This window comes from Benincasa hispida, chromosome 4 (genome assembly GCF_009727055.1).
Source record: "Benincasa hispida cultivar B227 chromosome 4, ASM972705v1, whole genome shotgun sequence".
In the NCBI taxonomy this organism is placed as follows: Eukaryota; Viridiplantae; Streptophyta; class Magnoliopsida; order Cucurbitales; family Cucurbitaceae; genus Benincasa; species Benincasa hispida.
Genome location: NC_052352.1, coordinates 12,908,850 through 12,921,207, shown reverse-complemented (window position 1 = coordinate 12,921,207; position 12,358 = coordinate 12,908,850). Strand labels below are relative to the sequence as shown.

At 40.6% G+C, this 12,358-nt stretch overlaps 2 protein-coding genes across 2 annotated transcripts; both read left to right on the top strand.

The window, feature by feature from the left end:
* The first annotated feature begins 5,370 nt into the window (after positions 1–5,370).
* LOC120076081 lies at positions 5,371–7,050 on the top strand. Its single transcript, XM_039029861.1, has 2 exons — positions 5,371–6,225; positions 6,316–7,050. The coding sequence occupies exons 1-2, from the start codon at positions 5,371–5,373 to the stop codon at positions 7,048–7,050; spliced, it is 1,590 nt and encodes a 529-aa protein (XP_038885789.1).
* A 2,068-nt stretch (positions 7,051–9,118) lies between these two features.
* Positions 9,119–9,993, top strand: LOC120076080. Its single transcript, XM_039029860.1, has 2 exons — positions 9,119–9,521; positions 9,809–9,993. Exons 1-2 carry the CDS (start codon positions 9,119–9,121, stop codon positions 9,991–9,993), a joined length of 588 nt encoding a protein of 195 aa, XP_038885788.1.
* Positions 9,994–12,358: the final 2,365 nt, after the last annotated feature.

Below are 12,358 nucleotides of genomic sequence, written 5' to 3'. Positions count from 1 at the left end.
CATATGACATATAATCAAATATACATCCTATGTACGTCCACCAAACGATTAATGGACTGGGATGAAAGGCCTAAAAACCAGAAATAAAATTCTATCTATTACATTTCTCCATCGAGCAAGCCGGTTCATAGGCGAACCAGGTCCTGAACCGCTCGGGCAAAGCATCCTTGATCATTTAGCAAACTGGTCGGATATCCACGATCGTTTAGTTGTGGTCGAGTACCATTTACAATGTGATGAAGCATGAGGCACTCAATCGTTTAGTGCACCAAACAGAAACCTGCAAGTTTAAACAATCGTTTAGACGATGACATTGCTGTGAAGCACGATCATCTAGACGATCATATAACAAACGCTCAAATAAAGATTTACTCCGCAATCGTGTAGTCAGTAACTAAGCAATGAAGCTTGCTGAGTTACATGATCGTCTAGTGCGCCCGTGTCAACATGCTCTCGAGTATTCGATACTCAACGATCGCTTACCCATCGTTTACATGACCCGACCAACGCTTGGTCGTCTTCATCCTTGAAGTACAACAACTCCTTGCCTTGAAGCCTCATCACGAGCAACTCACAGAGACTCAAACACTTTGCATTTTCAAACTCGATAGTAAGTTAATATGCCCAAAAACATAGAGACCCTTACAATTAACTTTGAATGTAAAAGAATTAAATAACCAAAGGCATCATCCCAAAAAACTCCATTAATCCACATCCACAAAACTATTTAACAATAAAGTGCAGACATGCTTTACCCACCAAGAAAGTAAATCCTATTCCATACAACAATGGATTTGGAATATTAGAACCTGATTCTGATACCAATTGAAGGAACTCTTTATCAAAGGGTACCTGTGAGTGGAAGCAAGATCATTCCAAATTCATTGTGACAGAAATACTGCATTCACAATCAAACAACAAGTTATGCATCTACAAAAAAATTATGGCATGCTTTGAACAATTAAATAACAAAGGATTCAGAGGCATACCTCTTGAAGAACTTTTCTTCTTTGATCTCTCACTCTGGTCCAGGGACTGCACCTCTCACTGTCGCTGTGCAAGCCAAACCAATCGTCCACCAAATCATGTCGTCGCTCACCACCACACGGTCTTCTACACAAATAGGCAGCAAGGAGGACACCACCACTCAGTAACCTTAGTATTCGGAGTGAGAATCTAAGAGGTGTGGGCTTTGTTGAATTTAGTAGAGGGGAAGAGGAAACTACAATCTTTTACCACGACCTTAGCAAGTCCTGCCCTAAGCAAGTGGGAGAAAATTTGTGTCTATCGTATAAACGGGTGCATGATCTTAGCAAAGGGTGCACGATCGTTTAGTAAAATGGGGGTTGATCGTCTAGACAATCGTTTAGATGAAATCGCTCTCATGCACGATCATTTAGAAAAGAAACTATGCGATCGTTTAGGTAATCTGTGTTGGGGTTGATGCCCTAAAGTCTCGTGTCCTGTAGTTTGTAAACAGTATATACGAATGCTTGTGTTGTTAATATATGATATTTACTTTACATCTTGTATTTGTTCATTTACTTGTTTTATTTGCTTTACCACAAACCAATAAACATAAAATCCCTAGTTATCTGTATGTGACTCAAACATGTATGTGGTGACATACAAGTGGATCATGTCTTGAGTGATAACCAAAATGGTGTGTAGTATATGGATAAAGGAGGGAAACCTTATCTTGGTAATGCTATGAACGCGGCCCGCTTTGTGGAATGGTCACAAGTGTTGTGACTTGTCACAGATGGTCTGATCCTGATCATTCGTGTTAGGGACATGCAAGCAGGGACGTCCTATACAAAGAGTTTGTATAAGACCTGACCACGAAGTGTTAACGTCGTTATATAACACCGTTCATGACAGAGACTTCACTTCACAAGGATGACCATAGGTAACATGACCTCAATCCTGAGTGAGTTGGGAACTCCTGCCATTGAGGGCGGTCCTTTGATTTGTATGGGTGTGAGTGGCCAGGTCGCCAATTCAAACTTACCATTTTGGGAATTCGTCTGATTTAGGAGCTGGGAACTCAGCTACAAGAGATGGAATTCACTCCTTCCCCGAGGTAGGGGTAAGTAGATAAATGGTTCCCTTAAGGGTAATTCCGGGACTTGAAGGATGTGGCGCCACACACCTTCTCTTGGTTTGAAAGGTGTTCACACATAGTTGGACTATGTTGTATTGTTCATTAGAGGAATCAGTGATACTAAAGGAGTGAGATGTAACTACAGGGGCATAACAGTAATTTGGCTAACTGTACTTATGAGCATCTGTGAAGGGTCATCATACTCATGATTGGTTATATCCGATGGACATAGAAATATATCTGTGGTAAGAAGAGTTCAACTGTTGGTCTTTAGTGGAATGTCTGACAGTTAACGAATGGTAGATCTCGTGGCAAAAGAGTTTAGTTAGCTATTCACGTATCGTTGAAGCTTCGAGCCACAGGTCCATTAGGTCCCCTAGATAGCTTGGATAAAGTCAAAAACCAGTATTTGGGTTAATTTTAAATGTTCAAATTGACAAGAGGAAGTTCGATTATATATGATATAATTGGACTGGTTAATTATATATGATATAATTGGCTAAATGTATGAGATACATTATTTTGGAGGAAATTAGATATAAATATGATTTATATAAAGTAGAGGAGTAAATACTATAGTAGATATATGATATCAAACTATTGGATAAAAATATAATATGATTATATTTATTAATTAATTAGTTGGTTAATTATAAGATAATTATGCCAAGTTTCATGTTCGAACGTGGGATAGTGGGCAGCGTTGTTTATTGTAACTGGTGAGTTAAAATGAAAATAGTTTTCATTTTTGTATCGCCGGTCAATTTGACCAAAAAGATTTTGTGAAGTGCACGTTGATGAAAGAAAACGATCGCTCGAGAGCCTATACGATAGTCGTTTCTCCGCCTAAACGATCGTCCACCTTGCGCTAAACGATCACACACTCTCGCTTACACGATTGGATAGCTTCTCTAAACGATCGTATAGTGTGTCGATTTAACTAAACTAACGTAGACCTTTTCCTAAACGATCGTTCAGTAAATCCTAGAAGATCGTGTAGCTCCTCTAGACGATAAGCACTTCTGCTATGCGATAGCGTTGTTCTTCCTCCCACTTGCTTATCGCCTACACGATTCATGTTCCTCCTTCCTCTACCAAATTCACCAAAGGCCACCCTTTGGGTTTTCACTCCGAGAATACCCGGGGCTCTTTAGTGGTAGTTGATAACTTGTAGAAATACAAGTTATTTATGTTGTTTTATTTATATGATGTGGCAAAAAGAAGAAAAAGTTGCATCGATAGTATAAGAATTGGCTTAGAAATACGAAAATTGTAAAGTGTCGTGAACACACCCACTAACCCCATTGCGATGGCGAAATGGAAGGTCAAAATCTTTGTTTTGCAGGAAATAGGTCACCGCATATGTTAATTGCTCGAGGACAAAATGTACAACGCATCTACACAACATGCGGCAATCGATCAAGAACGAAAAAGATCAACTTAAATATAATTATCGTCATCATTATCATCTCTTTGTACCTTTCCATACATTTATCATCCATTTTCTCCATCTTGTGTCCTTAATCCCCTGGGTAAAGGGGAAGAATTAAGCGAGTGAGTTAATCCTTGTTAAGGTAATCGGGTGAGTTTAGCTAAAGCATGCTCGATGGCATCTTCACCTGTGAGAGCAGAAGTGAAGATGTCATTCCGCCTATCGAGAGAAGGTTGGAAGAATACGTTAACTAAAGCGAGAAGTATTTCCAGAGATGGAAACAACCTTGTGTTCATTACGTTCATCCCTGTTTCACCATAGACATATGGAAATGCGGCCGATCACTGAAAGGTGTAAACCAAGGGAAAGTGGAACCTCAGTTGCGTCTTTAACGGGATTGACGAACTTTCTATGTCCTCTCCATCAACTCATTCTTTTTCTAATTCATTCACAAGACTTGCCACCGCATTCATTAGATTCTTTTGTACAACTTCACAGCCAGTCCTCACCCTGTATCATTAGTAGTTTAGTCATTTATTTTATCATCGCAATTTACTTTTCTGCATAAACCAAATTCTTTATTCTTTATGATAAACTTGTCGCATATATCACATTAGTATCGTAATAACAACAACAATCCCCTTGTTCGACCTCAGATCATTCTGAGAAACTTGCGTTGGAATTATAATTGGTTCCAGTGTAAGAAAACTTATGACACGCACTACACCATCGCATACTACGAAGCATATTACCATCAACACATACACATAGACCGTAGTATCACAACAATATCTTTAACGCAAAGCACTTGAGCGCATAGAGCATCATCATATTCATATTCATTCATAAGTAACGCATCAGATAAAGATAAATATAAATTTAATATTATAAGTTTTTGGCACCGTTGTCGGGGATTGGTTACGGTTAGTGTTGAATATTTTTGTGGTATTTTGCAGAACAGATCTCTGCTGTACTATCTATTTATCGTGAAGAGCAGGCTGACGATTTATGAGTACTGGGACTGATCTAGAATTCGAAGTCGACCCAAAGAACGAGCGTACTTTTCGTGCAAGAGCACGCCAGAACCGAATTAGGTGAAGAAGAGCAAACATGGCTAATAACGAGAGGCCCGAGGGAAATCAAGGGATTAATCGGCCAGTGCAAGACCCTGTTTTTCTTACTGTCGACCGCAACATCCCGATGAGGAACTATGCGACGCCCAATCTATATGACTTCTCGCCCGAAATTTCAAGACCAATGGTTGAGGATAATACACGCTTTGAGATTAAGCTAGTCATGCTTCAGATGATCCAAAATGCGGGACAATTCGAAGGTCTACAAGGAGAAGACCTGCATGCTCACTTGACCAGCTTCGTAGAAATGTGCAATACATTCTCCATACCTGGTGTGACTTCTGAAGGAATTAGGTTGTATCTTTTCTCGTATACACTGCGGGATGAGGAAAGAGGTGGGCTCATTCATTAGAGCCAAATGAAATCAACTCACGGGACCAGTTAGTTGAGAGGTTTATGAAGAAATTTTTCCCGCCCGCCGTCAACGCAAGAAGACAGAGGGACGTGTTAAATTTTGAATAGATGGAATATGAAACTATGAGCACCGTTTGGGTGCGATTCAGACGATTAGTGAAGAACTGTCCACACATCAGGATTTTCGATTGCGTTCTAATGGAGACTTTTTATAACGGCTTGGATTGATCAACGCAAGCAGTTGCTGATGCCTCCGCGAAACACAGATGATCTAGGTGGATAATGGGTATGAGGGAAGAGGCTCGGAACGAAGAAGAGCAAAAAATTCCATTGTACTAGCTGATACAATGACCACCTTGGTCGCCCAGATGGCCACATTAACCTCGCTTCTCCAGACTATGGCTATTAATCAAGGACATCTCTTTCAAAGTGAAGTGCAAGCCAATGCGCTGACGCAAGTGGCAGTAATAAGTTACATCCAATGCAGAGAAGGGCATTTAGTGGAAGTCTACCCGTTAAATCCACAATTCGTATACTCTATTCATAATGAACCATTCGGCAACACCTACAACCCTGGTTGGCGGAATCACCAAAATTTCAGTTGGGGAGGGAATCACAACCAGGGGGGCCAAAGGAATCATCAGAACAGTCATTCCGAGAATCGAGGTAATCCTCCAGTTTTCCTTCATCAGAATCAAAGCCAAGGTAATTTTAAGAGTATACAGCCACGCGACCAACCGTCCTCTTCTAACACCTCTTCTAGTACCTCGTCTTTGGAAACACTATTGAAACAATATATTAAGAAGAACGAGGCAATCAGGCAGTCGCAAGCTTCCTCCATTAGAAATTTAGAGGTGCAGATTGGACAGCTTGCGATCGAGCTTAAGAATAAAGCGCCTGGTACGCTGCCCAGCAGCTCGGAAGCACCGGGACGAAGTGGCAAAGAACAATGTCAAGCATTGACATTGAGAAGTGGTAAGAAGACGGTCCCCATGCCATCAGTACAAGATTTAGCAAAACGTCCAGAAGACTCAATCACCAATAATGACCACTCAATTGCAAACAATAGATCTACCAGTTCAGAAGCAACTACTTCTACAAAGAATGAATCTCAACAAGACTCAGAATCAAAGTCATCGCAACCTCCAGCTCCTAAAACACAGCAAGCAAGGGACCTCAATGAAAATTCAAATGATCAGGAAGTACGGCGGGATCCTCCACCTTTCCCGTCTAGACTAAAAAAGAAAGATGATAGCAAATAATTCAAAAGGTTCCTTGATGTCCTCCGACAGATACATATCAACATTCCCTTAGTAGAAGCGTTGGAACAAATGTCGAGCTATGTGAAATTCCTCAAGGACATACTCGCCAAAAAGAGGAAGATCGGGGAAAATGAAACGGTCACACTAACGTATGAGTGTAGTGCGCTCTTTCAGAACAACATCCCCACTAAAATGAAAGATCCAGGGAGTTTCACGTTGCCATGCTCAATAGGGGGTAAAGAAGTCGAAAATGTGTTGTGTGACTTAGGGGCAAGTATAAACCTGATGCCATTGTCAATCTTCAAGAAGTTAAACATCGGCAACACAAGGCCCACCACAGTTAAGTTGCAGTTGGCTGACAGAACAATAACGCATCCAGAGGGCAAGATAGAAGACGTACTTGTGCAAGTGGATAAATTCATCCTTCCTGCTGACTTTATTATATTGGATTACCAAGCTGACACTGAGATGCCGATCATCTTGGGTCACCCATTTCTTGCAACAGGGCGGGCGTTGATCGACGTACAAAAAGGAGAACTCACCATAAGAGTTGACGATCAGCAAGTAAAGTTCAACGTTCTCAATGCATTGGAATACCCAGGTGATATGGAAAACTATCAGTATGTTGGAGAACTGCAAAAAGAACAGTGGCATGAGTTTCAAGAAGAATCGGAGGAAGAAGACTTTGAGATTGGCGTAATGTTGGAAGAGAATTGCGCCGCAATACAAACCGAACTAGATTTTGAAACAATAAAGTTATCTTAACAAGCAACGCAGTGAATTAACCCATCGTTGGAAGAACCACCCATGTTGGAGTTGAAGGCGCTACCAGTGCAATTCAAATATGTTTATTAAAGAGGCAACAACACTCTACCAGTTATTATTTCTGCCTCACTGAGCAAAGAAAAGAAGGAAGAACTTATTCAGATCGTTAAGAAATATGCAAAAGCCTTGGGATGGACCTTAGCGGAAATTCGATGGATTAATCCTTCGTATTGCATGCACAAGATCCATCTTGAATAGGGAAAAACAGGATCCATAGAGAGGCAGCGCCAGTTGAACCTTGCCATAAGGGAGGTTGTAAAGAAAGAGATTGTGAAGTGGTTTGATGCAGGCGTCATTTACCCCATATCTGATAGCAGTTGGGTAAGCCCAGTGTAGTGCGTTCCAAAGAAAGGGGGCATGACAGTCGTCACCAACAGAAAAAATGAATTAATCCTTACTAGAACAACCCCGGGGATGGAGAATATGCATGGATTACCGCAAGTTAAATTTGGCCACAAAGAAGGACCATTTTCCACTCCCGTTTATCGATCAAATGTTAGATCGACTTGCGGGGAATGAATTCTTTGCTTTCCTGACGGCTATTCAGGGTATAACCAGATCGTGATTGCGCTAGAAGATTAGGACAAAAAAATTTTCACGTGCCCATTCGGCAAATCTGCATTCCGTCGCATGCCATTTGGCCTCTGTAACGCACTAGGCACCTTCCAAAGGTGTATGATGGCCATATTTTCAGATTTTCTGGAGGATTCAGTCGAGGTGTTCATGGATGACTTTTTGGTTTTTGGCAACACCTATGACTCTTGTTTATCAAATCTAGAAAAAATTTTGAAGAAATGCGTTGAAACCAATTTGGTTCTAAATTGGGAGAAATGCCATTTCATGGTAAAAGAAGGAATTGTGCTAGGTCACAAGATATCAAAGGCAAGGTTGGAAGTTGATCAAGCAAAAATTGAGGCAATATCCAAGTTACCACCACCAGTCAATGTGAAAACACTTAAGAGTTTTCTGGGACATGCGGGGTTCTATCGAAGATTCATCCGTAACTTTTCTCAGATCGCAAGACCCCTAAGTGCACTCCTCGAGATTGATCGCGAATATGATTTTAATGACGCATGCGCGGAAGCGTTTGACACGCTGAAAAATGCGCTCATCACCACATCTATTCTGGTTGTGCCCGATTGGACACAACCGTTTGCGTTGATGTGTGACGCCAGTGGATATGCAGTGGGCGCAGTCTTGAGTCAGGGCAAAAACAAGATGTTGCATCCTATTTATTATGCCAACAAGACGCTGAATGATTCACAAGAAAATTATACAACCACAGAGAAAAAAAATGCTCGCAATGGTGTTTGCCTTGGAGAAATTTCGACAGTACCTGATTGGATCAAATGTAGTGGTGTATACTGAACATTCTGTGATCAAATATCTCATGACGAAAAAGGATGCAAAACCAAGACTAATAAGGTGGGTATTACTCCTGCAAGAATTTGACCTAGAGATCAAAGATCGGAAGGGCACTGAGAACCAAGTCGCAGATCATTTATCATGGTTAGAAAATTGCGAGTTCAAAAGAAAGAGAAAGAAATTAAAGAAAGATTCCCTGACGAGCAACTTATGACGGTATGCGTTAATGTTCCATGGTATCCAGATATTGTAAACTTCACAGTTTTTGGCCAAGTATAAGACGACTATTCATACCAGTAGAAGAAGAAGTTGAGACACAAAGTCAGTTTTATTTCTGGGATGACCCATTCTTGTATCGACTCGGACCTGATCATATTTTGCGTCAATGCATTCCTGAGCATGAGACCAAGCACATTTTAGAACTTTTTCATGAGTCCCCTTATGGAGGACATTTTGGGGGCAGCGGACCGTCGCAAAAGTCCTACAGAGCGGTTATTTTTGGCCAACGCTATTCAAGGAAGCCCATGCCCATGTTGTGCAATGAAATAGATGCTAGAGTACAGGGAACATGTCTAGATGGGATGAAATGCCTTTGACTTCGATTTTAGAAATTGAATTGTTTGATGTATGAGGAATCGACTTCATGGGCCCATTTCCGCCTTCAGAGGGTCATCGATATATTCTGGTTGCGGTTGATTATGTTTCAAAGTGGGTTGAGGCCATCGCATGCGCTAAAAATGATGCGGCCACGATGGTGAAATTTCTCAAGAAAAATATCTTCACGCGATATGGAACTCCCCGTGCCTTAATTAACGATGAAGGCACATATTTCATCGACCGCATCATAACCAACCTGTTGATCAAATTTAATGTCAGCCATAGAGTTGCAACTGCATATCACCCACAAACTAATGGGCAGGTAGAAATCTCCAACAGAGAAATCAAGACCATCTTGGAAAAGGTAGTCAGTACCTCCAGGAAAGATTGGTCACCCAAGCTTGACAAAGCACTATGGGCATATAGGATTTCCATCAAAACTCCAATCGGTATGTCCTCATATGCCCTGGTCTTCGAAAAAGCTTGCCATCTGCCTCTTGAGTTGGAATACAAAGCAATGTGAGCAAGTAAAAAGTTGAATTTCGATTTGTCAAGTGCGGGGGAAGTCCGAAAGTTGCAGCTAACGAGCTAGTCGAGTGGCGAATGAATGCCTACAAAAATGCCAAGCTTTATAAAGAGCGAACCAAGAAGTGGCATGACGACCGCATAAACAAAAAGATTTTCTTCGTGGGTCAATAGGTACTTTTATTTAACGCACGTTTGCGATTGTTTCCAGGAAAGTTGAAGTCCCACTGGTCTGGGCCATTCCACATCAAGACTATCCTTCCCCATGGCGTAATGGAGCTAACAACTGAGGATGGAAGCAACATATTCAAAGTCAATGGTCAAAGAATTAAGCCCTACTATGGGGGCAATGTGGAACGACGCATGGAGACCATCGACTTAGGCAAGCAGGATTGACCGCTTGTAGGGATGCTATTGCGATAACCCTGAAGAACCTCTTTCAATCAGCATCCCTACATCTATCTTTATCACTTTCTTACCACTTTCTTTACTGCTTTCTTTATCGCTTTCTTTAATGCTTTCTTTATTGCTTTCATACATTAGTTTATTGCTTTAGTATTGCGTTATTCAACTTAGTTTATTACTTGTGTTATTTAATTTCATGCTTTGTTGAATTGATTTACATTCATGCCTTAGCTTGCGTTGAACCTAATTGCTGTGAATGATTAATAAAAAGAAAATGAACACCGCAACATCTTGTCAACTTAGTCTTTGGGGATAAGCGTTGCGTTGTTGATGAAAATATATAAAAATAAATAAATAAATAAATAATAATAAAAATAAATAAAAATAACATCTGGTATGCATTGCGATGACGGGTGTATATTGTGCGGAAAGATACACTTTGCAAATCTGATAGATACACTTTGCACTGTCTTCCACAAATTCATTGCGTTGATGGATGAGTTGCACGCGTATGTACACTATGCCCGTTCTCATCAAAAGCGTACTATGTCGAGGTAGTGTTGCACTGGTAGAAATACCGTGCGCCCGTCCTCCAGAAATGCGTTTGCGTTGAGGGGTATGTTGCGCTAATGCATATGTTGTGCCCGTCCTCCGCAAACATGCATTTGCGGTAACAAATGCATTGCGTTAATCCTTAACATTGTACCCGTCCGAATAAAATAAAATGATAAAATCTTTGTGAGAGAGTAGTCGAATCGTTTAAGCTTCCAAGGGAATTATGACTTAACAGACGAAAGGGTGTCCTTCCTGCTAAATCATAATGGGAGGAGCGTGGCGGCAGGCTTTTTGAGAATCTCAAAGTCTGCCACGCAGAGATTGCATTGGACCCGTCAAGGCTCAACCTATAAATGTAACACCCCGCACATTTTTATATAATAATGTAATTTTAGTAACGTTATATTTTGGTAATTCAATAATTGCTTAGTCGGAGGCCTTTTTGGAATTTTGGATCTCAAGTATAAATGCGGGAATTTAAGTTGGCAGAAAATTATTCAATTTTGAATTTCAATGTGAAAATTAATGACAGGAATTAATTTCCTTTTTGAAACGGAAAGAAATTAATTATAATTTTGTTTTCCTTTTTAGTTATTATATTTATTACTATTTATTATTATTATTATTATTATTATATTAAATCAACCCTTTCCCTCCTTCTTCCTCGCATGACACACCCCTCCCCGATTTCTTTCTCCTCTTCTTCCTCCCGACCCAGCCGATCTCCTCCTCGCTCGCCCAAGCTTCATTGGTCGTTCAGTCATCGCTCGCGGCCAATCTCGCTGCGCAACCCTCCCCTATAACCTCCGCTGACCGCCGCCTCCCTTCACTGCCCAGATCTGAACGCCGCTGCACCGCCCCTTCACACGTCTGGACCATGAAGCAATCATCGCCACTTGATTCATGCTTAGCAGCTCCTCTAATCGTCGAATCCCGATGGTATCGCTCGCTAACCCGTATTGCTCTCTGTGGATTCATGTCGACGCCCAGAATCTCGATTTTGACAGTCACGCAAGGGGGCTTCGGATCAGTCATTTCTTGTCCTTTGTACTGCCACCAGTAAGGGTCGTCGGAACTTGTGGATTTGGAGTAAGATTGTGCTATTTTAATTGGATTTATTGGCTAATGGTGTTCTGCTTTAACCTATTAACACATATTTGTTTGGGTTTTAAAAATCAAGTTTTGGAGAAGCTTTGAAGTTAAAAGGGTGCTGTCAAGAGGATTTTGGTTGTGGTTTCGACAAGCTTTTGGGTAAGATTATTGGGAATTATTTGGTTAATTTGGTTGCTGGAACTAATCTCTTTTTATTAATTGTAAATTTGGATTATGTTTAGGTCTAATTCAAGATCCATCTAAGCTAGGAGGAAGATTAATTTGCTTATCGCTTAGACATAATTTTTTACTTCGAGGTAAGTAATCTTACCATTGGAACTGCCCACGAGCCAGGCTTTAGTTGGATGCTAGCATGATAAGTGTATGTTATGGTAAATGTTAGCATGTTGATTGACAGTATGACCTGAATCAAAGTATGTTCTGGCACGAATTCTGATTTGTTTACATACACACCTAAGTACTTGATCGTTAGTATGTGATAGTATGTGTTTTTATTTGTCGATGTCTGATCTACTGGTATTGAGGCATACTTGCATGTTGTGGATTTATGATGTAAGTTATACATGAATGATGTGTAATATGTTATTAAGAAATATGTGTATGTAATGAAGCCATGGTATCAAGGATTTTTATGTATGTTTTAGAACTGTACAATGTTGAATCTTAGCACGTTAAGACTATGTGAATA

Bases quoted from the DNA above. Each gene is read 5' to 3' on its own strand.
- LOC120076080 (XM_039029860.1), top strand. From the start codon at position 9,119: ATGGGCCCATTTCCGCCTTCAGAGGGTCATCGATATATTCTGGTTGCG. The intron at 9,522-9,808 runs GTATGTCCTCAT...GATTGTTTCCAG, and splicing joins TTCCATCAAAACTCCAATCG to GAAAGTTGAAGTCCCACTGG.
- LOC120076081 (XM_039029861.1), top strand. From the start codon at position 5,371: ATGACCACCTTGGTCGCCCAGATGGCCACATTAACCTCGCTTCTCCAG. The intron at 6,226-6,315 runs GTACGGCGGGAT...GTCCTCCGACAG, and splicing joins AAAATTCAAATGATCAGGAA to ATACATATCAACATTCCCTT.